At 44.7% G+C, this 26,308-nt stretch overlaps 2 protein-coding genes across 4 annotated transcripts; both read left to right on the top strand.

The window, feature by feature from the left end:
- The first annotated feature begins 7,533 nt into the window (after nucleotides 1-7,533).
- LOC127314917 (THO complex subunit 7A-like) lies at nucleotides 7,534-11,577 on the top strand. Of its 2 annotated transcripts, XM_051345465.1 has the most exons (3): nucleotides 7,534-7,721; nucleotides 10,084-10,699; nucleotides 11,104-11,577. In XM_051345465.1, exons 2-3 carry the CDS (start codon nucleotides 10,106-10,108, stop codon nucleotides 11,236-11,238), a joined length of 729 nt encoding a protein of 242 aa, XP_051201425.1. In that variant the 5' UTR covers nucleotides 7,534-7,721; nucleotides 10,084-10,105; the 3' UTR covers nucleotides 11,239-11,577. The 2 variants fall into 2 exon arrangements, with proteins under 2 accessions (XP_051201425.1, XP_051201424.1); XM_051345464.1 differs by lacking the exon at nucleotides 7,534-7,721 and having other exon boundaries at nucleotides 10,058-10,699.
- Nucleotides 11,578-11,914: 337 nt separating this feature from the next.
- On the top strand, nucleotides 11,915-16,209 carry LOC127314916 (DEAD-box ATP-dependent RNA helicase 45). Of its 2 annotated transcripts, XM_051345463.2 has the most exons (3): nucleotides 11,915-15,157; nucleotides 15,367-15,668; nucleotides 15,898-16,209. In XM_051345463.2, the coding sequence occupies exon 1, from the start codon at nucleotides 11,995-11,997 to the stop codon at nucleotides 15,100-15,102; it is 3,108 nt and encodes a 1,035-aa protein (XP_051201423.1). In that variant the 5' UTR covers nucleotides 11,915-11,994; the 3' UTR covers nucleotides 15,103-15,157; nucleotides 15,367-15,668; nucleotides 15,898-16,209. The 2 variants fall into 2 exon arrangements, with proteins under 2 accessions (XP_051201423.1, XP_051201422.1); XM_051345462.2 differs by having other exon boundaries at nucleotides 15,367-16,209.
- Nucleotides 16,210-26,308: the final 10,099 nt, after the last annotated feature.

The following is a 26,308-nucleotide window of genomic DNA, read 5'->3' as shown; positions in this document are numbered from 1 at the left end:
ACCGAGCCGACCAGCTCCACGTCCCGCGGTCGTCGCCGCCGATATTGACCGCCAGCGCACGGCGGTGAAGCTATAAAACACGCCGACGTCCTCCATTTTCCCTCTCTCTGCGTAATTTTCCCCAATGCCGAAACCCTAGCCAACCCTGCCTCCGACTATCGCCGTCGATGGGAACCTCCCCAGGCCTCGCCGTAACCACCAGTGTGACCGCCATCCTCGACATGGCCACCTCACGGGAGGAATTGAGCCGGAGCGCTCCGAGGCGACCTCACAGAGCTCATCTTCTCCGCTCCCGGCCATCGTCTCCGTCGATGGTGGAGTCGCCGTCCGGCCATCCCTGCCTCGCCTGAGCACTCCTACGAGTTCCTGGTGAGCTCCTGCACCTCGTGGACCACTCCACTCTCTCCCTAGCATCCTATAGCGTGCCATCGTCGGAGACCTGCCAGCACCGCCGCTCGGGCTTGCCATCGAGCAAGTGCCGACGACCAATAGTGGGCGGCGCCACCACCATTAGACTCCCCGTGTCGCGTAGAGTCACACAGACATCAGCGCGCACCCGTAGGTCGCCAGAACCTCGCCGCCGTTGCCAATTTCGCCGGCCACCGTGAGCTCCTGGACTTGGTCTCGATTTTGACCAGTCCACGCTCACGTGGCAGTCCACGTGGACCACTGGCCCACTAGTCAGCCTCTGCGTGTAGGTTAGCCCGGGTGCATATAGATATTTCCTGTTTAAATTTAAATCCCTTTATTCCAGAAACTTTACATGAATTTAGAAAATTCATATGAACTCAGAAAAATGAAAATAATATATCAAAATTCTTAGAAAATAAAAATCTATCCAATAAAAATATAATATGAAATTTTTATTTGTAATAAAAATTTAAGTATTTAATACTTGTTATTTAAGCATTTTTCTTTAATTCTTAATTGAATTTCAAATTCAATAATTAGGAAAATTTCCCAAATTAAATAAAACCAGTAAATAAATAAAGAAAACAATAAAACTAATTTTCCTTATTTGTTATTTTGTTAAAACATTATTAGAGAGATTTAAACCCTGATGGATAACTACCCTAAATTATTAATTGATCAAAAATAGCAAAATGGCAAATTCAATATTATTTTTATTTGCAAAGCTATTAATAACTTCATCCATAATGAAGTTATTAATCCAAGAACTAATTGACAATTAGAAAACCCTAGTTCCATATGGTAGAAAAACAAGAATTCATCATTTCATGTGTAATCCTAAACCCTAGATTCATTTAGAAACCTAGCTTTATTATTACATGAGAACCTTAACTTTCCTCTAACCTAAAACCTAGGTTAGAACTTATGATCATAATACTTTCTTTAATTCATAGAACCAAACTTAGCAAATTAAATACTTGTCATGCCACATAAAATGTAGGAGCCCTGTTATCAATAATTTAGCATTCCATTTATGCAAACCCATCAAAACTAGATAATCAAATAGGGTCAATTGAATCTAAACCCTAGTTCCTATCTTTTGAGACACCAACCTCTAATCATCCTTACTTAGCATCACACCATGGTGATGAACCCGAATAGCAACCATACCTATTATTTTGCACTACATAACCCTGTTCCACTATAACCTACTAGTATTAGATAATTATGAATCATCTTATTCAGGAACCAACCATTCTTTACTTAGTGAATCCAAAGGTAAACCCTAGGCAACCTCAACCTTAATTGTAATACTTCTTATTACTTAAGAAGTATGTTCTTCAAAGGTTATTCTTTTGAAAAAAATAAGGAATCATCATCAACCCTACCTAACAGGACCTATAAACTCTAGCTAGCTATCACTAGCAAGATGAAACCACCATGATAGCAACCATGTATAATTAATTGCTTAAGTTGCTTAAGCTTAAGTAAAACCAATCAAGCCTAGTTGCTTATGAATCCAAATATGTTATGATCCATCTACTACTTACTCCAGAAAACAATTAGAACCATGGAGAACCATAGAACCCCACAAACCTAATTATCATACTTGTTCTTTATTAAAGAACATGTTCTTCAAAAGTTATTCTTTTGAATTATATAATAAGTAATCATCAACCATGCATTATAGTATTAAAATTGACAACTGCTCTTTACTTATTATACAACTACTATCCTTTGATGTGTATGATTGTTATTATGCATTCTACCACTTGTTTATAATTCTAAGACAACAAAACCTGAATAAGAACCTTGTTTGTGAATCACTCTAAAAGTGCAACACACCCGAAACTAATCATTACAACTCACTAATCCTAAATCATCAGGGTTAGGTCACGCTTAGAGCGATTGCATCTCATACTTATGCATTATTGCATCCTTGCCAATCTTTTAAACATCGTCCTTACCGGACGATGATGCTATTTCAGAATTTGGAGTTATTGCGTACCGAAGACCTTGTCTGCATAATCTTGCAGTCAAGAAAGGCAAGTTCATCGCTTACTAATGTCATTTGAGTATTTTTACCAAATTACTTGCAAAGTACTATGTTTATCACTCTTGCATAAAAAGCAAAACCACTATTTTCATAACTATGAATATGACTATGTGGTGGGCAATGGAACCATGGATTGTGTTGATATGGTGGAGATTCCATTGCAAGGGTTTGTATCCATCTAGGATTAAACAACAAATGTCGTCCAGTAATTCTTGTGCTGTAATACCTGTGTTAACCATAAGATCCGGAGTGGGACGGAGTAGTCAAAAGTGTTTCCACATCTCGCTCATCAACGGATGCGCATTACTATAGGCACTTGATCTCGAGAGACAAGATGCAGGGTGGGGAACCCGTAGAAGTCCCCACGGTAATGTGGTCTATGATGGGTTGCAACTGCCGGCGAAGGAATGTATGGTAGAGCCCAGCATTGACGTCGTGGTCGGGGTCCATCCTTAATTGGTGTAAGAGGACCGGCGAGGACCCAGGGTCGGAGATTGCAACAAAGGGTGGGTGTTCGAGGTAGCGGAGGAACATGATTGGCTAGACCTTATACCGGGCCTCACACCAAAGGAAGTGTGGACGGGTAACGTGCTCGGTTGGCACCAAGGTTAAGATCTCTTATGGGTAGCGCAACACACCTCTGCAGAGTGTAATGAATCGTGACCTGTCACTCCCTGTTCCGGGATTTGGAACTGCGAACGCTGCCGGAAAGGAACTCCATGAAGTTCTAGTAAACCGGTGAAGGCTGACGGACATAGTTCTTCTGAATAAAAGCAACATTTTGAAGAAATGGTCATAAAAACCTGCATTGGTATTAGACTTTCTGATCTAATGATGTAGCTAGTGCATTAAACACCTCTTTCCTATAGTGAACTTGTTGAGTACGCTCGTACTCATCCCACTCTTAAATCCCCTGCTTAGATATGGAGGCATCAAAGGAGGATCTACAGTGCAACTCGAAGGTCGAGGAGTCAACAACTACTTCAAGAGACAGGACCCTGTCAGAGGAGTCATATACCACATCCAACAAGGAGAAAACCTAGTTTAGCCATAGAAGGGAACTAGCTTCCTAAACCTAGCTCCTACTTAGTTAGAATCTATTCTTAGCCTCTATAGCTAGTTAAATACTCTACAAATAGAGTTCGTGATAAGACTAGACTACGAGTCGATCTTCTGGAGTTTATTTGCAGCTTTACCTCATTGTAAAGTAGGAGGCTATGATGATCTTATGTAACCGAGTCTGTGTGTAATTCTATAGACATGCCTTGAACCCGCATATGTTTTTGTTGTACCACTCTGAGCGATATAATACTAGTGGAACGGTGTTTCATTGGTGTTATATCAGACGTGCATACTACACCATGCAGTGGTATGCCGGGTCACCACAGTGCACCAGCTCGCGGTAACAGTGCACAGTGGCGCACCTCAAGAGGCAGCAGTGGCGCACCGACAGCAGACAATAGTGGCTCACTGCTGCTGAACAACAGTGGCACACCCCATTGGAGCAATAGTGGCGCACCACTGGACTTGTCAATGGCACACATAGTAGTGCGCCACTGTTACTTAGGCTAGTTGTGGCGCACCACTAGTGCGCCACTACTAAAAGTTAGCAGTGACGTGATTATAGTGGCACCACCGATGGGGAATAGTGGTGCGCCACTAATTGCCTATTTTCTAGTAGTGCAACTAGGGGAACAAAATCCTCACACTCCATCTAATAATTATTAAACTTAAGGATTTCTGGTTTAGGGACAGAAATTTGGATAGAGATGGTGCAAGGGACATGGTTAGAAATTTTCAGTGCCATGGGGGTATGCAATATTGGCCAGAAAAATTTAGCCATTGGATTGAGATCCATCGGTTCAGAGCGTCAAATGTGGTTTAAATAAGGAGGCACTTCTAAGTTCTCGGGCTACCGTTTATTTTAGGGTTTGCTTTCTCCACAAAAACCTAGGCATATATACTTGTGTCCACTCTAACGAGAGAAGGACATATTTTGATTTTGTGTGTGGCAGTATAGCTAGATGTGGTTCTTTAGCTTCTTCGGGCGTTAATTTACGCAGGAACGGCTTGCTAGGCAGGTGACCGGGCGATCGAGGCAAACATTAGCATGTCAACGCTTCCTAGAAAGGTGTTGAGGAAGAGCCAGGATCCAAGACATACATTAGCTTAAGATAATGCCGATGGATAAACTAATGCTAGCCATAGCCAGTAGTACATTTTGGTCCTCTCTGCTCCGTCCCCTAGTTTAAAGGCAAAGACATTTCGGTCTAGAAGCAAGGAAGGTTTGGCAGATCGGGCGGGCGCGTTGCATGCTGACTGAAGAAAAGAATGGAGACTTAAATTCGCTTGTGTCCGTGGCAGGGCAGGGCGGCAGCCTCGATGAGGAATCTATCTCTGCATGTGTGTGATATGAGTACGATATGATTTGATGCGAGTAGGACTAGAAAAATGTGGAGACGAAGAAGAAAGGAAGAATGGTTTTGCAGGAGTAGCTGGCTAGGCTTGGTTTGACCGTGCATGCACAAGCACGTCGACGTGCAGAGCCTCACGTGATGCTGCTGCTTTTTTTAATTAGAGGTGGCTCTGCATCTTTGTCGGTCGTCAACTTGGCACAAACAGTATGTTAGTAGAACGCAGTGTAATGTTCTCCTTGATCAACCGAACTGCACACACACATGCCTGCATACATGCGTCAATACTGAATACTAGATGCTCCAAATGCCAAAAGAAAAAAACTGGACGATTCCATAGTTGACCTGCGACACTTCAGTAATCATCAAGATTTTGTCATGCGGCACGGTGGAGGAGAAATTATTCATCTCAGATGATCTTTACATTGAAAGTAAGTCCAAGCCAGAGAAATATAGACACCAAGGCACGCCAAAAAACGGGATTTGGGGCCGATGGACCAAAGACCGCATCGGCTGCCCCCAATCTGGAGAGTACGCGACGACGATGCAGATGAACCACAACGAGAAAGTGATGTTGCATAGGTGGGGAATTGTACAAGCGGCGATAAGAAAAAATCATGGATACCTTAAGACTGTTTGACGTAGGAAAGAGAGTGGAAAGACAATGGAAGATCACATAAGTGCTCAAGCCTTCTCATGTCTTGATGTTTCACAATTTCATTGTCATTGCTAAATGTTTCTTTGTTTGCTAGTTGAAGGATGCGCTAAAGATGTTCAATACGTGGAAGAAAGATAAATAGTTCACCCTAATGAATTGCTTCACAAAAATGGGAACTTTATCCAAATGGAGAAGACCCGGATCAGCCTCTACGACATAAATAAGTTATTGATGTGGATGGATCGATTACCTCGGTTAGCCGCTCAATTGTGAACAAGAAAGCTAAGGCCGAGAAGAATGGCGCAACATCACCGACTACGATAGAAGCATCAATTGACATGATGATCTCCGAGGTGACTTCGAGCTTAAAAAAAGAGGTGAAGACATGGATGAGAAGAACGATGCAAGGTGGAAGGCATTGTTAGGTAAGGCCGACCAAATGATCAAGATTATATTGATGAGACTAAAGTTCAAGCCACTGATGCCACCCTCATCACCGCCATGAACAAAGTGTCCCAAGCTGCGGTAACAAAGATGAAGGAATACTAAAAGATATTGATGGCTAACAAATCAAAGATGGATGACGACGCCAATGCTTAGTACAAGATTTGTTGGGACTACAAGGGTAGAATGATGTAACAAATGTTTATTTTTCCTGCAAGGGTGAATCGACGGTTTATATCGAACTCTCGGGTGGGAGGGGGAGCTTCACCATGGTGTTTGTCAAGCACAATGGTGTGTAAGCAATATAAATACAAGTAAATAAAACAAGTAAAGTATGCAACGTTTTTTTTTGCATTTTCGAAATTATAAAGTACAGAAGTTAAAAGTTCAAGCAAGTAAAGTAAAGTGTGCTTTTGATTGTGTAAAGTGGACCAGGGTTCTTGGTTTCACTTGATCTCTCTCTCTCTCTCTCTCTCTCTCTAATAAACATGGTGGCATGGATAAATCACACAATAACAAGCAACAAGTGATAACATAGCATATTATGTTGTTGATAAACACTCATATGAGCATCACGTCCTAGCATAGAGATGATGCAACACATCTCAGTAGTACTCCCTTTGTAGAGAAAAACTTCTCAAGACAAGATTAAGAATAAATAGAGTATTGTCTTAAGAACTTTGACATGAAGTTGATTAACAATAATACCATCTTGAGAAAAGAAGGCCACCTAGAACGTCACTAGATGAACAATAGCATATGCAATTTTTTATCCCTAGTGACGTAGCTAATGGAAAGGTAAAAGCCATAATAGCACATGAATTTGTGTCACTTCCACATCCATATTACCAAGTTGCTCCACACAACACACACATCACCCTCACAGGTTTTGCATACAAGTTTGATAAGAACAAAACATATATGCATGGATGGGGTAACATATTGATAACCGCCAACTGCAAGGGATCATCGCAGTACAATTCGATAAGTATTTGAGTATCGAATCCACGAGGAGCTGAAGGTAACATGAAAATAACATTATATAAGGTATCTCTTTTTATTTAGATTAAAAAAATGTTTGAATTTGTAAAATGTCAAAATCTAGAAAAGTTCAAACATAAAAAAGTTAAGATTAAAAATGTTCAAATAAAATGTTGAAATTTGAGAAATGTTCAAATCTAAAAAAGTTTGAACTTGAAAAAAAGTTCAAAGTTGGAGAAGGATAAGAAATAAAAAAGGTTGAAAATTCTAAAAGTTTTTAAAAAATGACTAGCAAAAGTTGGAAAACCAGCACAAACTAAAGAAAACAAGAAAAATCCGAAAAACCCACAACAACGAAACCGGAAACATCCCAACCCCGTTGATGGGCCTAGCCCAGCGGCCAGCGCGTGTTTGCTTCAGTCGTGGCCCTAGCGAGCGACGAAGGTTGCACCTTGTTTTTGGGTGGCCCATTTACCTTTGCGGTCGCACGAGCTGGTAGGCGGCTTGGCCCAAATAACCTTTATTGCACTGGATCCGTGCCGATCTTTCCGGGGATCATCGCTCGCCGTCGCAGCCCACGTTAGACGACCTCCCTCTCCGTCGTCTCTCCCAGAACAGCGATCTGCGTCCTCCACCTCTACTGCGCCGGCGCCCCAGCGCTCCTCCCCCGACGCGCACTCCCCTGGCCCCTGCGGCACCTCCTACCCGCTCCTCTACTAACGCACCGCCGCCCCGCCCGAGGCGCCGCCGCCGCCAGGTAAGGCTTCGCTCCTTGCGTTGCGCCCCTTCAAGTCCTAGGTTTTCAGATGGAAAAGGGGGTTCGGGAGATTAAGGGGAACTGGTTGTCAAACGTGAACTTATTTGCTCATCTGGCAAAACACTATGGCTCTATGATGCTCTAACTACTGGGTGCCTCCGATTAAGATACAATTCACTCAGCTGTATTTCCACCCAATAAGGACCTCTTTTTTCCCCCATCCAGTAGCAGTACAGGGAGAAGATGGCCAAGCTGGTGTAATCTTATTTTCCATCACTGGCCACCCAATCGCCCCCCAGAAACACTAGTATCCTCCTTTCCAGCTAATAACCAGTAGGAATCACGCATTAGCCGATTAATTTTAGCTCAGGGCGTGATGGAATACCGCCTCCATCACCGAGTTCTAGGAGGTAAACTGAGACCACTCTCTGGAATTGCACATTTCTATGCTCCCTAAATAGCTTCTTCGCCTGCTTCTTCTTCTTAGATACAATGCTTTTGGACGACAATTTTGTCCTGGTTTGCTTTATGTTCTGACCGAGATCAGTTAGGTGGACCTGAGTCATGCTTTGCACTCTCATTTTTTTTTTGTCTGCTTCGTGCTTCGTATAGTTTAATCGACTTAGAGTTGTTTGATTTGGCTAGAACAAAGCTTCAATTATGTAAAGTACTAAATGTTGACCATGCTGAAGCCTGCAATTTACCTGAGTCAAACAGTTCCAAAGTTGTTTTCAGAAGGCCAAAACATGAGCTAGTCATGCAATGCTTTTGAACAAATAACTTGCAGATAAATTTGTCCTGGTTTGCTTTATGTTCTACCCGGAATCAGTTATTTGGCTACAAAAAAAATCAACTTATTTTAAGTAATAAATGTTTACCATGCCGAAGCCTGCAGTTTTCTTGAGTCAAACAGTCAGTCATATTGATTTTATGCCTAAAATTGTCTTCAGAAGCCCAAAAACATGAGTTAGTCATAGGTGTCTTCCTGCAAGGTTCTATCTATACAACCATATAGTGCGCAGATAACAGTAGATATTAGCCGTTGGATACACTCAATTTAAGGGTGGAATCATGGAAGGCACAAATGCAGGCATTCTCGGGCGTTTGACCAGCTAAATAAGAAACCAGATTCCACCATGTATTCCATTTGTGCTGCTTGCCTAAATACAGAAAACAAGCTAGATGGGTATACTTCCAAACTGCACTACTCACACAGCCTATGTGCAAGAAAAGTGACTTACTAGCGAAGTATATATCATTGCTGCCTGGAAGCTTCATTAGGTTGCACTGGAAATTATGCTCATGCTTAGGACATGTAACCCAGAATGCTACACCACACAACAACTGAGACATTACTGGAGTTCACGGTAAACCTAAATTTGGAATATGGACTTTTTTAGGATTAAACTGAATTTTTTATTCAGATAGGTTAAGTAAAAAAATGCTAATGTGCAGCTACATGGGAACTGCACATGATTTCGGAATTTCAATTGTACCATGAATGTGCAACACGTTGTACTTATGTACCGAGATAATCCATACGAAAAATCAAGTTTGGACTAACCAGAACAGTTTTAGAAATGGATAAGCTTATGCATGTTGATCTGTTAGAACATTGTCTGGGTGCATGTTTTTCAAATATGCATATCCATGTGAGAAAGTGTATTTTAAAATTACTTTATTAAGTTATCCACCTAATTCGAATTATTTCCTTTTATTCTTTGTGCTATCATACACTCCTACTTGAGCACTTAACTATGGACGTGCAAATCACGCGCCTTCTATTGGTACTCCTATGTTCTTTTGACGAATCTGTATTTTGTAGCTGCAATGGTATCAACAACCTCTCTTAAACCCTGTACCAGGAACAAAAATTGAAGGAAAAGTTTGAGAATTATCTACCTTCTAATCACTCAAAAGTCGATTTTTTGCAGCTGGCAGTCAAACAAACCATGGGCCTACAGCTGACTGGCTTTGACAAATAAAAAGGGGAAAGAACTTGGCTAAGAGAGATGACCCCAAATGGATGATTTATCCAGCTTAGCGGGTTATGCCCACCAAGAATTGATTTTATGTTTCGGTTGGTTTGGGTGGCTAGCTTAATTTTGTGTGAGCTGTGTTTTGTTCAGATTGTGTTTCAACCTGTTACCAAGCATTCCTGGATATAGATCCGGTTCTATGCATTTTTCTAAGGTGTTGTTAGAGCAAATGTCCATGTACTTGCAGATGAAAAACCTCTTTATTTCTATAGTTTATGGATATTATGTGTTCATGTGCATTTTCTCTTAGTGCATCAATTTAGAACAGCTGAACTAACTGATTTATAAATAATACAGTTTATTTTCTTCATATCATTGTGCAGTTGTTGGATCCCTCAGACTGAAATGCTTACCAAAGGGAGGAGAGTTGCTGGAAGGGGTGAAGACATGTCTGCACATTATGCATTTGGGCCACATGAGGATGATGCGATTATTAAACACCGGCTTCTGACCAGGACTACAACTACCAGGGGCGAACCACCCCTAAAGAAGCTCCAAAAGAAGTTCATGTCCTTTGCCACCGAGGTTGAGAAGGATGCAGACAATACAAGTGACTGTGAGAAGCTGTACAAGGCCTTTCTACAGGAAATTAACACGTTTGAGCTGCCTCTTCTTAAAAGCAAGGCTGTAGTTGATGCAAACCTTAGGGAGAAGGAGAGCTTCAATGAGCTGCAGGTTGAGATCCAGCGGCAAATCTTGCAAGCCCAGACTGATATTGAGGATCTTAAAAAGCAACTTGAACAAAGCAAGATTGAGAGGCAGCACAAAGAGGAGTGTGAAGCGATCAGAAAACTGATATCCATGCAGCCTCCCCGGTCAGAAACCGAGAAACTCATCGCTGATCTTGAGAAGGAGATAGCTAATTTGGAGGCTGAGAGTGCAGCATGTACAAGGACATTAGAGCTTAGGAAGAAGCAGTTTGCTCTTCTTCTGCATGTGGTGAGTTTACGGTTTATGTTCTCTTTTACTACTTCCAAACTAACTTCTTACCTCCACCTATGTAAGAGTGAGCCATAGTATATCAGTTGAAACAGTCGCTCCATAATTCAACACAATTTTAAGGAAGCACTAGCCTGGTTATTATACATGACCAATTACTGAAATTTTACATGAGCGGTCACCAACATTTTGGGTGTAGGAGATCCAGCTATTTCCTCCTAATCGAACCTTACCCTCCTAACATCCATTTAACTGTAGCTCGAAACTGAAATGTTAAAGTAGGTTTCTTCATTTTATAATCAAATCGTGTGCTTTTCCGTCTAGCTTTAAGCCGCGACATATGCATATTGCCTGGACCCAGAATAGTCTGCATAATGCCTGCTCTAATGCTGTACCTGTTGCAGGTGGAGGAATTGCAAATCTCAATCGAAGATGAGCAAAGGAGCATAGCGGATGAGCTGAGAGCCGCCACTGAAGAACCAAAGATGAGCATAGAGGAGGGCAGCGGCGGTGCTTCAGATGCAATGGCTGTAGACTGATCGGTTATCTTAGCACTAGCGAGTTGCATATCCTGCACGCTCAAACATTCGTAGTATTGGGGCACTGTATCTTTATTAGTACTTTGTAGGAGACGACCCCTTTTGAGCGTGATGTTTTTATTTTTCGGCTGTAAGCTGTGATCGACGGTGAAACTGTTCCCTTGTTTGTATGAAGCGAAAGAAGGATACATTGAGGCCTGAAGTCCCCACCTCTGGATTCTAACTTGTAGCGTAATTATTGAAGGCAACCGGCGGTGCCAACACTGTGCTGCTTTTGCTATGGTTTGTAGTGAGAGTACCCTGTCAGAGTGTTTGAGTAGTGAATGTCTCTTTTTCTCATGTTCTGAATCTACTGAAGTATATTGGTATATTTTGACAGATATACTGAAGTATTGGCTTGTGAAAGCTTCCACACCAAATTGTGAGAAGTTTTGTGTACTGAGAGTTCTTCTCCCTTCTCTTTTTGCGGGAAGCGTTGGTGGAGTCCTACTCCGATCCGAGTTGAGATTCAGTTTCATGTATGACATGAACAATCTGTATTTCCGTGTATATCGAATTGTATCTGTATCCGACTTGGAGTATTTTTCGGAGGTAGTCGGTGACCCAGCCAGAGTCGGTGCAGACTCACCGCCTCGAATAACCTGTTCGTAAATATCGTCAGTTCGACGAAAAGGCGAAAAAAAATCGTAACTTCTCAGACCCACCCCGCATCTAGGGTTTCCGCCGCGCCGGAGCTTTGCGACCGACGCCGCCAGCATGTCCTCCGGCGACGAAGAGCGCGCCGCCGCGTCCAAGCACCACCACCGGGACAAGGACAAGAAGCGCGACCACTCCTCCTCCTCCTCCTCCCGCCGCCACCGCGACAAGGACCGCTCCTCCTCCCGCCACCACAGGGACGAGAGGGACGGCGAGCGGGAGCGGGACCGAGATCCCGACCGCCACCACGGTGGCAAGGAGCGGGATCGCGAGGAGCGGAAGGCGCGCGAGAAGGAGGAGAAGAAGGAGCGGGAGCGGGAGCGGCGTCGCGAGGAGCGCGACAGGGAGAAGGAGAAGGAGAAGTCGAGGAGGCGGGAGGCGGTCGACGAGGAGGAGAACGAGGACCGCGACCGCAAGCGCCGCCGCCGGTCCTCGCGCCACCACCACCGCGACGCGGAGCCGGAGGCGGCGCCTCTGACGAAGGCAGAGGAGGAGGATGACGGGGAGGAGGCGCAGATGCGGCGGCAGAAGAAGAAGGAGGAGGACATGGAGGCGGAGCAGCAGCAGCTCGACGACGAGATGGAGCGCCGCCGTCGCCGCGTTAAGGAGTGGCAGGAGAAGAAACGCCGCGAGCAGCAGCTACAGGATGGCTCCAGCGGTGCTGCTGCCACCGCTGATGCTGATGGTGGAGGCGAGTCTGGGAAGAAGTGGACCTTGGATGGTGAGGAGTCGGATGAGGAGGATGCAAGTAAGTTGGATGAGAAGAAGTCGGAGGAGAACGCCGGCAGCGGTGCCATGGATGTTGACACCCCTAACCAGGGTAATGATGGAAATAGTGGTGCTGATATGGAGGAGGATGAGATTGACCCCCTCGATGCGTTCATGAACTCCATGGTGTTGCCAGAGGTTGCAAAGCTGGAGAGTGCCGCGCCAGCAATGGAGATTGTGCTTGTTGCCAATGCAGGAGGCATGGATGATAAGGATGATGCAGATAAGAAAGCACTGGTGAAGGGAATGGGGAGAATTATGCAAGGGGATGACTCTGACCCTGATTATGACGACAGTGATAACAACGAGGCTGGGTCGGATGACGAGGATGATGCAGAGTTCATGAAGCGTGTCAAGAAGACAAAGGCAGAGAAGTTGGTTATTGTTGACCATTCCAAGATTGATTACCAGCCATTCCGCAAGAATTTCTATATTGAGGTGAAGGATATTACAAGGATGTCAGCTGAGGAAGTGGCAGCCTACCGGAAGCTGTTGGAGATCAAGGTGCGTGGGAAAGACGTTCCCAAGCCAATAAAGATGTGGATACAGAGTGGTCTGACAAGTAAGCTACTTGACACCATCAAGAAGCTTGGTTTCGAGAAACCGATGCCTATACAGGCACAGGCGCTACCAATCATAATGAGTGGACGCGATTGTATAGGGGTTGCAAAGACTGGTTCTGGCAAGACTCTAGCGTTTGTCTTGCCAATGCTGAGGCATGTCAAAGACCAGCCGCCTGTTGTGCCTGGGGATGGCCCTATTGGGCTCATCATGGCTCCTACCAGAGAGCTGGTGCTGCAAATATATTCTGATATCAAAAAGTTCTCTAAGGTGCTTGGCATCAACTGTGTTCCTATATATGGAGGTTCTGGAGTTGCTCAGCAGATCAGTGAGCTGAAGAGGGGTGCTGAAATTGTTGTTTGCACACCAGGCAGGATGATTGATATCCTTTGCACTAGCAGTGGCAAGATTACCAACCTTAGAAGAGTGTCGTTCTTGGTGTTGGATGAAGCTGATAGGATGTTTGATATGGGTTTTGAACCTCAGATTACTCGAATAGTTCAGAACACCCGTCCAGATAGGCAGACTGTCCTTTTCTCTGCCACTTTTCCACGACAGGTGGAGATACTGGCACGTAAGGTGCTGACAAAGCCTGTTGAGGTTCTGATGGGTGGGAGGAGTGTTGTGAACAAAGATATCACACAACTGGTTGAGGTGCGGCCAGACAGTGAAAGGTTCTTTAGGCTGTTGGAGTTGCTTGGGGAGTGGTTTACAAAGGGAAAAATTCTTGTTTTTGTACACTCGCAAGAAAAATGCGATTCACTACTGAAAGAGCTGTTCCAGCACGGATACCCATGTTTATCTCTGCATGGTGGAAAGGATCAAAATGACCGAGAATCAACTCTTGCTGATTTCAAGAGTAATGTATGCAACCTTCTGATCGCTACCAGTGTTGCTGCTCGGGGTTTAGATGTGAAAGATCTTGAGATTGTTGTCAATTATGATGTCACTAACCATTATGAGGACTATGTTCATCGTGTTGGGCGAACGGGTCGGGCTGGTAGGAAGGGCTGTGCTGTGACATTTATCTCTGAGGAAGAGGAACGCTATGCACCAGATCTTGTTAAGGCTTTAGAACTATCTGAACAGGCCATTCCAGAGGACCTGAAAGCCTTAGCGGATCGATTTATGTTAAAGGTGAGGCAGGGAACAGAGCAGGCCCATGCAACAGGATATGGTGGAAGTGGTTTCAAGTTCAACAGAGAAGAGGAGGAAGCACGACAATCCGCGAGAAGGGCTCAGGGAAGAGCTCATGGATATGAGGACAATTCAGATTCAGGTTCCGAGGAGGAAGGAGGTGTACACAGACAGGGAGATGACGTTGCAGCGCAATCTCTTGCCGCTGCTCAAGCCGCTGCTCTAGCTGTAGCCAGGGCTGCTAGTATTGCCAACCAGCAAGCAACAGCTGCAGGCTCCTTGCTTCCTCTACTGGTTACACCTAACCAACCAAACAATGATGCCACAGAACGTGCACTTGATGCTGCAAGGAACTTAGCACAAAATCTGGCAAGGATACAGGGCCATGCAGTTCCAGAACACTATGATGCTGAGCTTGAGATTAATGATTTCCCACAAAATGCTCGCTGGAAGATCACTCACAAAGATACATTGGGTCCTATTCAGGAATGGACTGGAGCGGCAATTACTACAAGGGGAACCTTTATTCCTCAAGGCAGAATTGTTGGTGCTAACGAGCGCAAGCTGTACCTGTATATCGAGGGTCCCAACGAATCTTCGGTGAAGAAGGCAAAAGCAGAACTGAAGCGTGTCCTTGAGGATTGTGCAAACCATGCGCTCAATCTTCCTGGTTCTGCTCAAACCGGAAAGTACGTTGTTTGATCTGCAGAACATATACCAAAATGGATCAGTGCTGGAGAAATATTTTCTTGGGAAGGTACGGAGAATTAATGTAACAGTCATAGATTAATCATTGGCTGCTTGTGTGTGGGCGTGATATAGAAAATTGTGCATGCCAGTTTATTTTATTCCCAACTTATGTATTCAAATTTCTTGTCTTGTGTCTGACTACCCTATTACTAAGTTCTATGTTATTTTTTGCTCTCATATTCTTGTTTACTAACTAGCTTCTTTGTCTATTTGCAGCTTACAATGGTTTGCGGATCACAATCCAATTGTTGGACTTACCCAGATTTACAACTAACATTTTAATCTAACCCAGGCAGCCAGCAATTGTTATCCTTGATCATTTTTACATTTTGTTAAATTCTATTAACAAATTTTGGTTGCCTTTGGACAGAAGGTTTAGAATGCTGGCGGTAGACGCCTTCCTGTTCTATAGTCCCCTTTTGATGGAGGCCATGGCAGCCCTCCACCCACTGTTCACCGCTTTGAGTGAAAACTTTAACACCAGAGAAGGCGCCAAGTTTTCTGGTGCAGTTTTGAAGGTTTACTCCTTCAGGGTGATCATGGATGGATGCACTTAATTTGGATCCCTGTTATTTGTGCACTGTTAGATGCTATATGTCGTAGAAACTAGACACTACATTGTGGTTTTGTTTAAGATTATTGTCACTTTTGCATTTTGAATGTGATTCAGTCTGTTTCATATATGTTTCAAAAGTGTAAACATGATGCTTTCTACAGACATGATGATGTTCTTGTTTTGGTCTTCAGATGTGGCAAGCCGAAGATCATGCTCTTAAGGTGGTGCAGCTATTGGTGGTCTTGGAGGCTAGGCCCCATATTTTCATCGAGGCAGAGAAAGATTGGGCAAGTTATTATCGAATAGTTTGCTGCTGCAGTTCAGTGGCAGCAGGTTACACCGGAATGTTACAGATCCCATCAATTAATGTTGTTTGTTTGTGCTAGTATCTCTGATCTGTACCGTGTTGCTAGTGCTACTGGACCTGTTGCCTCTTCCCCTTTGTACGAACAACCATGATGTTGCGACTTGATTGAGTTGTGCAGACGATGTTTGTTTCGAAAGGGTAGGATATCAGTGAGCTTAGGCTGGCATGTTCCCTGCTTCTTCTGCATCCGCATCAAGCACCCTCTGTTCCCCATGCCCAAGCTCGTCAGCCATCAGCTGCATACGCGTAGCAAGCGTGAGGAGACTCAGCTCGTCTCGTTTAGTTTCTCTCAAGTCGCAACGTGCTGAAAGTTAGCAGAGTCGCTTCCAGTGCAGCACCATACACTACAGGCATCTGCTGCCTTGCCGTACCTTGGCCTAGTCACTGATCACACTGACCATAAGAGTTTGTGGACTTCAGCTGGGGCCAACGTCTCCAGCAGCGGCAAGGAATAAAGGGGGCGGCGCTTCAAGAAGTTCTACACCAAGGAGTGCCCTTACCGTGACATGTGCACTTCCTTGGGCGCTGACCAGTCCAGGGCATGGGAAAGCAAGAGATTAGCCCTCTGTTGGCCGGTGGAGGTAAGAGCAAGTCCAACAACACCTACCAAACATAGGGAAGAAAGAAGAAAAAATATGGCTCCACCAGCTCCCCTACAGCCTCCCCTAAATATTGGTGTCCCCAACTCAACCCCTCTCTCCCCTATGCATTGGGGTTGTGGAGGTGTCCCATATACATGCCCCAACCCATGTTATAAATCTTACATGTGAGCTCTACATTATTAAAATACATGTGAATATAACATTAGGGAGAAATTATAGGGAAGCTGTTGGAAAGAAGAAAAATATAGGGAAGGAATCTTTTTAGGAGTGTCCCCTACATGAAGATATAGGGGAAAAAATATAGGGTGTTGTTGGACTTGCTCTAAGGGGTAGCTGCAACTTTGCTGTCGCCAATCCAAATGGACCTTGTACTCTGTGAAGCCTTCAAATTGGAAGACGATCTCCAACAATTGGAGATGGCTGGCTACTGCCATTTGGTATCAAGGACTTTGCTTATTGAGCTGCTGGTGAGACGTTTTTCTTCTTCTTCTCATAGTCGAGTTCAATCCCTGAATTTTACGGACAACTTATCTGATGGTTATTTGATACACAGTTGAATATATTTTCTCCTTATCACATTCGTGGCACATAGAATTCCGCAGGTCCTTTCCCCGCTAATCCGCTATGCTCCTACTTTTTCATGTTTACAATCTGGTCCCTCCGATTACTATAGAGATGAACCCAATCCCGAATATGAACTGTAAAAGAAAACACCTACTAAACCAATCACATGAATACCTATAAGCGAAAGAGGGATTCTTCCCGTAGTATTGGCCATTTCCCCTACTTTCTTCCATATTTTATCAAGTGGTCATGCTAGAGATAAAAACAGTCATGAATAGTTATTGAGCCCGTAATATGACATGAACTTACTCATGTGCGTTTGATCCATGAGACTGTAACCCGATTAGAGTTGAAATAAAACCCGTGTTTTAATTGAATACAATCACACAGTCGATGCTTCTTTACAATCGCCAGCAATACATCATAGGTGGATTCCAAACCGTTTCCATTTCGTAAGCTGAGCTGCAACTGATGTGAACCACGTGTTTTCCAACACAGCTACTCCCTCCAGTCCTTTTCAATTGAACGAATTTAGTACAAAGTTGTGCTAAATCCGAGTCAATTATAAGAGACCGGAGGAAGTACTTAACTGCTAGAACAAATCATGTTGGGTCTATGAGTTGCATATGGGTTTATATCAAATCTTAATACTTCCTTCCCAGCAAGGTTCAAGAATTCTCCACTGAATACCAAGCAAACGTGGACCGCGTCCATGGCGTTGAGGGGGGAGCTGCCGCCCCTGCCAACCTGATCTCCCTCCACCGGCGTCCTCTCCCACCACCGTGACCAGATCCGGACTCCCCTCCGCGACCTCTCCCCATCCACCCCGACGGCCGGCACTGCTTCCCCGGATCGCGGCGGACGCCATTCATCCTTGTCGGCAGCTTCCTTGGCTGGCGGCCCCCCATGCGCGGCATGTAGCGGCCGGGACTGCTGGCGTCGCGGTGCTGCCGCACCGGCTTCCGCTCCAGGCCTCCTGCACACCCAAGCTCTCAATGGCCACTTCGACGGTGCTCCCCGCCCCGGCCCTACCGGCCGCCTCTTCTTCCGCGTTGGCCGCAGCAGCCCTGGCCTCCCGCAAGGCCGCCCCAACCGTTGGTGGTCGTTTGGCTGGTGCTTGCCGCCCTCATAGGCCTATGGCGGCGGCCGCACAGCTCCCCTGCTCGCCATTTGTCCCTGCTGTTGAGACCATCTTCAGGCAGCTGAAGCCCCTGCCAACATCGAGCAGCGCTACTGCAACTCAGGTGGGCGATGCTGATGAAGGTACTGATGGTGATGTGGTTGCGCGGTCTCCGCAGTTGCTCCTGGCTGCTACGCAGAAGGCCAACTCCAATGGGATCCTGCTCCAGGCAACCCCGGCTCCGATCCTACCCGCCACGCTGCTGGTTGGAGGTGGGCATGTGGAGGCTGCGGAGTCTGCGCCCGCGGCCCTCCCCGTGCCGCCTGCCCCTGTGCCTGCGCCCCTCGTCGCATCCTGGGTTGGGGCCTCCGATGCAGCCGACAAAGAGGAGGAGGAGGAGGAAGAGCTTGTCCCCCGGACACCGAGGTCTGTTGATGATGGCGCTGAGGAGGGGATACGGGCGATGCCCCTTGCTGTCGTGCCATGGCCTGCATCCTGGGTATCCGCCGTGGACAATGACGATGAGGACGATGAAGAGGTTCTCGTCCCCTGGTCACCGCCGGCCACTAAGACCTTCGACGTTGCGGCTGCTGCTTTCAAGGTTGGTGGCAAGGTGGTGGAGTGTGTGACGGATGAGAGTGGTGGGTGGCAGGAGGTGTTGCCACGCCACGACCATCGCCGCCCGACTCCGCCAGTCCCGCCAGCTGCTCGGTGCCCTGTCCCCGCTTGGCTCAAGGGGAGATGCTGCAGATGCTTAGCTCCTGGTCACCGCGCTGCCGTTTGCTGTGATCCCTTCAGGTGCTCTCATTGCCTTGGGAATGGGCATCGGGCACGTGACTGCCGTAACGCTTGGCGCCCTCTGAGCTCGTTGGCAGGCCATGACGCGTCGCCGCCTCATCATGCGCATGCTCACCGTCGGTCTTCATCCGCGACTATTGGTGAAGCGGTGGTCACCTGTGTTCGATTTCCGATCGCTTCTGCTCCTTGCCAGCGGAGCCACTCTCCGTCTGCTCAGCCTTGTCGTCCTTCATCGCCTCGGAGTTGGGTTGAGGTCGTGGACCACTCAACGGTGGAGCCAAGACCCTCTCCTACGATTTGCGAGCAGTTCAAGATCAACACCACTCTGGACTCTCTCTTTCAGTCCCAGGTTGCCTTGATGCGCATGGAGCTCCTTTAGCTGGTTGATGTCCGTGTCGAGGAGGCGTCTTGCCCACTTCGTGAAGAGGTGGCAGCTCTCAAGCTGTTGTTGACGTGTGCTGGTGTTTCTGTGGAGCCGACTGAGGCATGTCCTTCTATTGGTTTGGGGCTCGCAAAAGTGCAGGCTTCGGTCACGCTGGACTCCTCTGAGCAGAAGTCCTCGGTGGTTGAGGAAGAGCACCTCCATGGTTGTTTCTCTTCTCGTGGCTCATCATCGCTCCCTAATGAGTCGTTTGCCTCTAAGCGTGAGGGCATGGACATGATCGCGGCCCAGTCGCTTGACCTTACTAGGCGTGCTGGGCGTTGATTTCGTCCAATTCCGAGAATATTTCCTTACTAGGATTTCTGAAACCAAAAACAGCAGAAAACAGGAACTGGCACTTCGGCATCTCGTCAATAGGTTAGTTCCGAAAAACGCATAAATATGACATAAAGTATGCATAAAACATGTAGATATCATCAATAATGTGGCATGGAACATAAGAAATTATCGATACGTCGGAGACGTATCACGCACCGCCCACCGAGAAGCAGTCACATGTGAGATCGAGGTGGAGACGTCACCGGCATCCTCGAGGCGTGGCCGCCCTTCTACGAGCCAGAGTCGACTCAATGTATGAATCCATGCGTTGTCGCGCCCCTTCTGCACATGAAGTGGGGTGCCTTAGATTTATTGTTCTTCTCTTACGATTATTTGTAGCCGAACATGTGTGCTCTTTCTCTGAATATATTGCTTGAAAAGCTAACCAAGTTACTTAAATTCACTTCGTTCTTAATCTTGCATGCTAATTTTGTTATTGTTGCTGACAATGGTGCGCGCAGGGAAATTTATTTGTGGGTGTGCTGAGCTGTTAGGCCTAAGTCGAAATCCTCAGCTAAACAAGGCCTTAGCTTAACACATAAAAAAGTTGTTCAATCTCGCCCACACTGTCCTCTTCTTTCCTCTTCCTTTATTGGAACTTGTTTTGCAGACAAGGAAAGTGGCACGTGTAATGTGAGTAAAACCCACTTAGCCAAAATCAGCTACGAGCAAGATTTTATGTATTGTAGATGCCCCAATTGACTCTCATCCCCAATGTAGTCTTTTTTTATGTCAGTATAGACTTCTTTACTGGATGTATACTATTGTACATGGCATGCATTTGCCTAATGAGGAGCATTGTATTGCCATTCTAGCCAACCTGATCGATCTGTCAAGCTTCATGCATGAGATGCCATGTTTGGTTTACTCCCTCGCGCCGATCCATATTTCTTGGTGTAAAATGAATGTGAATCGGAGGGAGTACTCTTCTTACATAGTACTATACCAGTTCAAAAAAAGTACTACTACATCACAAATGCATCAAAAGAGTACTACATCACAAGACCACCACGGTTGTACTAGTAGAGTTTAATGCTTAACTTCCAAAGGGAATAAGATTAAACATATGAACTTTAAATAGGCGCTATCCGACGTCTGCTTGTTTTGGGAGCACAACATAAATAATACTACCCCCGTCCATACATAAGTGACTAAACTTTGTCTAGAGATGGTTTCATCTATATCTGTTTTTAGTGTGTAGATACATTCGTATCTTGAAGGAAAAAGGTGAGCCGCTAACTTTTTGAATAGAGTGAGTAATACAATTCGGATAAACAATGGTGTAGTAAAACAAATACTCCTGCCCATCATAAAACAAAACACAGACTGACTGAAATATATGTACAGATCACAAAAAAGGTTTCATCAGACCCCGAACATATACATGCAGAGATGACCGTTTGATCACATAAAACAAAGGTTTCGTGGCATATTTATGCCCCAAAAACAAGCTGACGTCGGACAGCGCCAACGTACTAGCAGCTAGCACTATGGAGCTGCAGTACAAACAAATGGTGCAGCGACATTTCCACCAGAACGAAAACTAAAAGACATCAGACCAAACAAAAGCTGGGCTATCACTTCTTGCCCAAACAAGCCTTGCTCCTTCATATGCGACTTCCTTTTCTCTTATGGATGTTGAACTTTGAATTAGATGGGTTCCTGACAGCGCGTTCTTTTTCGTGTCCTTGATGTTGCACTCTGGATCAGGTCGGTTACTGTCAGGAAATGAACAAATTGATCAGCAAAAGTCATATGTAAATGAATGCAAAGGTTACATATGAATGACTAACCCGGTCTAACTGAGTAGGGATGTAACGTGCACCAACGTCTAGCAGAATTGTACTTTCTCCACTGCCAGTTGCTCATATCTAATTGGAATACTCCCTCCTTTGCCCTTACAGCCAGCTCATTTTTGTCCTCAAATACGCAGAGTAACCTTACTGCATGTTTCCAATTGTATGGAAATGATGTGTCAAGGCCAAGAAAAGTATCCAATTCAAAATTTATATGACATGTCCATGACTCGTGATCGCCTGTTGATGATCTTGTACTGGCCCATGTTTGTAGGGTGAAGTCTCTTATAACAGCAAGGGCAACATCTCCATTATGTCCCTTGAAGATGTGAATGTTAAGCATGAATATATCATGCGTCTCATGAGGGCACTGAATATATTTCAGAGCCTTCTTTGCATGGTCAAGCTCAATGATATATCTAGACTTCGTTGGCCACTACAAAATACCCCCTATGAGAGTTGCCGGTCTACGGTCAATCTCTCGACAAAGATCGGAGTTGATCGAGCTAGAAACTCCCATTCTTTTGAATCTGGTGAGTAGATATGAGCCTGTGCATCGTAACTTTTAGTTGTTATCCAAACAACCGAGAACTTGCAACAATGTGCAAACGGTTCAGAGTTGTTTCTCGAACAGAGAATTGAGCCGCTGCTTTCAATTGCATGATTGCGCCACAATGGTGGTTCTGGTATCGCTGTGAGAACTTGCCTAATTGGATCCCAGACTGATATATACCCACTGGATACATTAGAATGGAGTAGCACCATACCATCACGGCATCCTAGGACATAGATTTTGGGACCTTTCAGTTCAGACGGGATTGCCAAAGATTCTGCAAGATGGCCGGTGAAGATCATGCTCTGTGATGAATCGATTGTCCTCGGAGTTGTTGGTGAAAAACCCTAGCAACGGGTTTCCTCCGTTGTGTGACACAGTTAGCTTTCTGAAATAATTGCTTCCCATACATTGCCTCCATGCTTTCTTGGTGCCTGATGCAGCTAGTAAGCAGGTTGGATGGGGAGGAAGCCTGACAAGAATCTGAGAGACTACATCTTCAGGCAGATTGTTGATTGTTGTGGGTGTCCTTCGACTAAAGCTGGTAGGATTACGCAAATCGCACGATGCATCGTCAAAATTATGTAAACAACACATTGCATCATCTAATTTTTTAAACAAAATGCAACATCTAATTTGACTAAACAGCAAAATGCATGATCTAATTCATCATCAAAGTTTCCTAAACTGCACGGTGCATCAGCAAAATCAAAATAGTGTAAACAGCACAATGCATCAGCAAAATTAAAATAATGTAAACAGGACAATGCATCAGCAAAATCAAAATAATGTAAACAGCACAATGCAAAAACACCACAAAAATAGGACGCACCAACGGAAGGCAATCTCGCATCTACAGTAATAATTGTTAACATGTCAACACGATTGGAGGAAAAGGAGACATCTACAGGACCCAAAACGCCGTGGTAACATCAGATGGGGTTAGCTTTGATATAAGTAATAAAATGTAAACATCACAATGCATCATCTAAGTTGACAGCAAAATTCTTCATCGAAATTTCCCACACTGCTCAAGGAATCAGAAAAATTACCTAAAAGGCTAAAAGAGCAAAATGCATCATCAGAGTAAAATATATGTAAACAATACAATGCATCATCCAACTTTTGGCTAAACAGCAGAGAGCATTAGCTAGGTTGACAGAAAAAAAAATCACCATGAAAAATTCCTGAAGAGGACAGTGCATCAGAAAAATTACTATTCCCCTCCGATTCATATTAATTGACTCCAATATGGATGTATCTAGAACTAAAATGTGTCTAGATACATTCATATTAGAGTCAATTAATATGAACCGGAGTACCTAAAAAGCATAATGAATCACCCAAATTACAAAAGAAGCAGAATGCATCATCAAAAATACAAAAACATCGCAATGCATCATCACGTCTGGTTTGGGCAAAAAATCCAATCCACCAGATCTAACCGCATTGCAGTTGGGGAAGGTAGAACTTACGAAGGGGTTGACGAGTCATGATCATATGCAACAAGCGTCGCCTTAGATGAAGTCACCATCCAAGCTCTCGACGTGTTCAAAGCAGCCAGCTTCGAAGCCTCCGACGGTTCTCCCGACTGCGCCGCCAAAACTCTCGAAGCACGCGCCAAGACTTTCCAACAAAATGCCGCTTCGATACGAGCATTTGCCAGCGCCCGGGGCCGTCCTAGCCACCGCCTTCGCCTTTGCCTCCGCATCCGCATCCGCTTTACATGTCTCCGCCGATGCATGCTGAGCATCCGTCTCCGCTTTCCATGTATCCGCCGACGCAGTGTAGGCATCGAGCGACGCCGTTTTCATTTCCTAGAAAACCCAGTAAGTTACTCACATTGCAATCCCCAAATTAAGGTTACATCGAACAAAATGACCGATGAACCTCTCTACTCGCCGGAGGTTGGAGATGTACATACCTGCGAAGATCGGTCCGGTGGTGCTTGACGGTGGTGCATCGGGGACGGGGGAGAACTCGGCGGGGAGAATGGCGGCGCGGCCCAAGACGGCGGCGCGGAGAGGGGCGACGGTGCGGTCATCGAACCTCGGCAGACAGTATTTTGTATATATATATGAGAAGAAGAATAAAGTCTGGTCGAATGAGGCAGCGCGACCGGCAGAGTACTACTACCGAAGGCTACTAGTGCTACCTTGGAGTACTGTAGTAATATAACATAATAAAATAATGGCCTTGTTTAAACCACTCTTGTCAGTGTGTCATCGCGTCCAAATTTAATGCATTTTGTGGAAATCGGAATAATGCTGTAAAAACTCTCATATATAGCATGCACCGACACTTTTCAACAAAATGTCGTCTCCATTTCATAGCGAGGCTTGCACACTCGGGATACGATGCCGACATGACGAAGGGCGCGAAGTATTTTGGTGTATTTCATCCGAGCAGATCGGGGCGACGGTGCGTCTTTGGAGGAATACCGTGTGGTGTGTCTTTGGAGGGAATACCGTACGTACTTAGGAGTATTTCATTCGAGCAGCATCGTTTGCACACTGGGATACGATGCTGACATGATGAAGGGCGAAGAAGTTTGCGTGAATGGTTGTACTACCATCCGACCATTAGCATAATCATTGCGTGATAGCTTACACGAGAAGGAAAAGAGCCGAACAGCTGTGGATAATAAAAGCATTTGGTTCTTCGAGGATCCTTCTTCTACTGCCTTCTCAAAGGAGTACTACTATTGTAATTTTTTGGGTGTTCAGGCACCTTCGGGTCCCTTCCCCGTTGAAAGTGAAGTGTTCTATTCCAATACATTCATATGCCTATGTTTCTATTTTTACAAGCAAATAAATAACAAAGGATGACTCAATGCACAAGTTGATCTCGTTTTGAAGTTTTTTTAAACTTCTTCTATTGTATTCAAATTTGATTAGAAGGAGTCGATCGATTGTACACACCAATCGTATAGCTCGGTGGGTGGATTGGCATTTGAAGTTTGGTCATTGTGTTCTTGTTTGTTACCACCCTCGCAAGGCACGTCCAAGTATTTCCTGTCAGAATTTATGGCATGTATGTAGTTACATAACCTACATTGTTTCAATTATGAGTTTAATTACTAGGAAAAAGCTTAAAAAATCCATATATAGTTGCAGATTAAGATCAACAAATCCTTGAACCTATATCTACAAAATTGATGGCACTAACACATCCTAGCAAGCGGAAAGCATGTCTACCCTACTGCTTGCAAAAGGTGGAATTATGACAATAATGTGCAACTGTTAAAATTTGGTAGAATCGCTTGTTTGTGAAGTTGCTTAAAATACGATCTCTTCCAAACTTGAGGTCATATGATAACTAAAAAGTTTTGTATGGCGGGATTTTGCATCAAAGTACATGCGCACAATACGCACTTGTGGGCAGAAAGCCAAGCAAACTCATATTACTAGGTTTGTATTGATTTGTTCTAGAAATTTCACCATCACATATGATTTTGGGCTTGCGTTAATTTTACTTTAAAAAATTGTTCCAAATTCAAATTTTCTTCAAACATGCCAACGGTACATGTCTACCAATTGATAATTAAGGGTACACCACACGTACTACCGCGTAGGGTACATAAATAATACTATATTTTATGGCATGTACTAATTTCACATAATCTACAACTCAATGTTTAGTTTAATGATCAGCCCAGAACTAGAAAACAAATATACATATAGTTGCAAATTAACCTAGAAAAGCTCTAGTGTCCTTTAAAACCCTAGAAAATGGTCATGCATGCATGTATCCTACCCATAATACTAACTAATTAAGGTCTCGATCTCTATACTGCTCACGAAGTTTGGAATTTTGGAAAATATGCAACTTGTTTCATTAATTTACCATGGCGAGATAGATGCATGCACATCGATCTCTTAAAAAATGTGGTCATATATGTTAAATATAAGTTTGTAAAGGATTTGGCATCCATATAAGCTCACCGGATATATAGATAAGGCCAAGCAAACACATCGAATATTTGTGAAGAAATGTTTTTGCTAGAACCTTCAAATTTTTAGATTTACATCACACACAAAGA

Source organism: Lolium perenne, chromosome 7, assembly GCF_019359855.2.
Source record: "Lolium perenne isolate Kyuss_39 chromosome 7, Kyuss_2.0, whole genome shotgun sequence".
Classification (NCBI taxonomy): domain Eukaryota; kingdom Viridiplantae; phylum Streptophyta; class Magnoliopsida; order Poales; family Poaceae; genus Lolium; species Lolium perenne.
The sequence above is the reverse complement of the archived record's forward strand: the minus strand, read 5'-3'. Positions and strand labels throughout refer to the sequence as shown.

Excerpts from the sequence above, each read along its gene's own strand:
- LOC127314917 (XM_051345465.1), top strand. The coding sequence starts at position 10,106 with ATGCTTACCAAAGGGAGGAGAGTTGCTGGAAGGGGTGAAGACATGTCT. Across the intron at positions 10,700-11,103 it reads TTGCTCTTCTTCTGCATGTG|GTGGAGGAATTGCAAATCTC; the intron begins GTGAGTTTACGG and ends TACCTGTTGCAG.
- LOC127314916 (XM_051345463.2), top strand. The coding sequence starts at position 11,995 with ATGTCCTCCGGCGACGAAGAGCGCGCCGCCGCGTCCAAGCACCACCAC.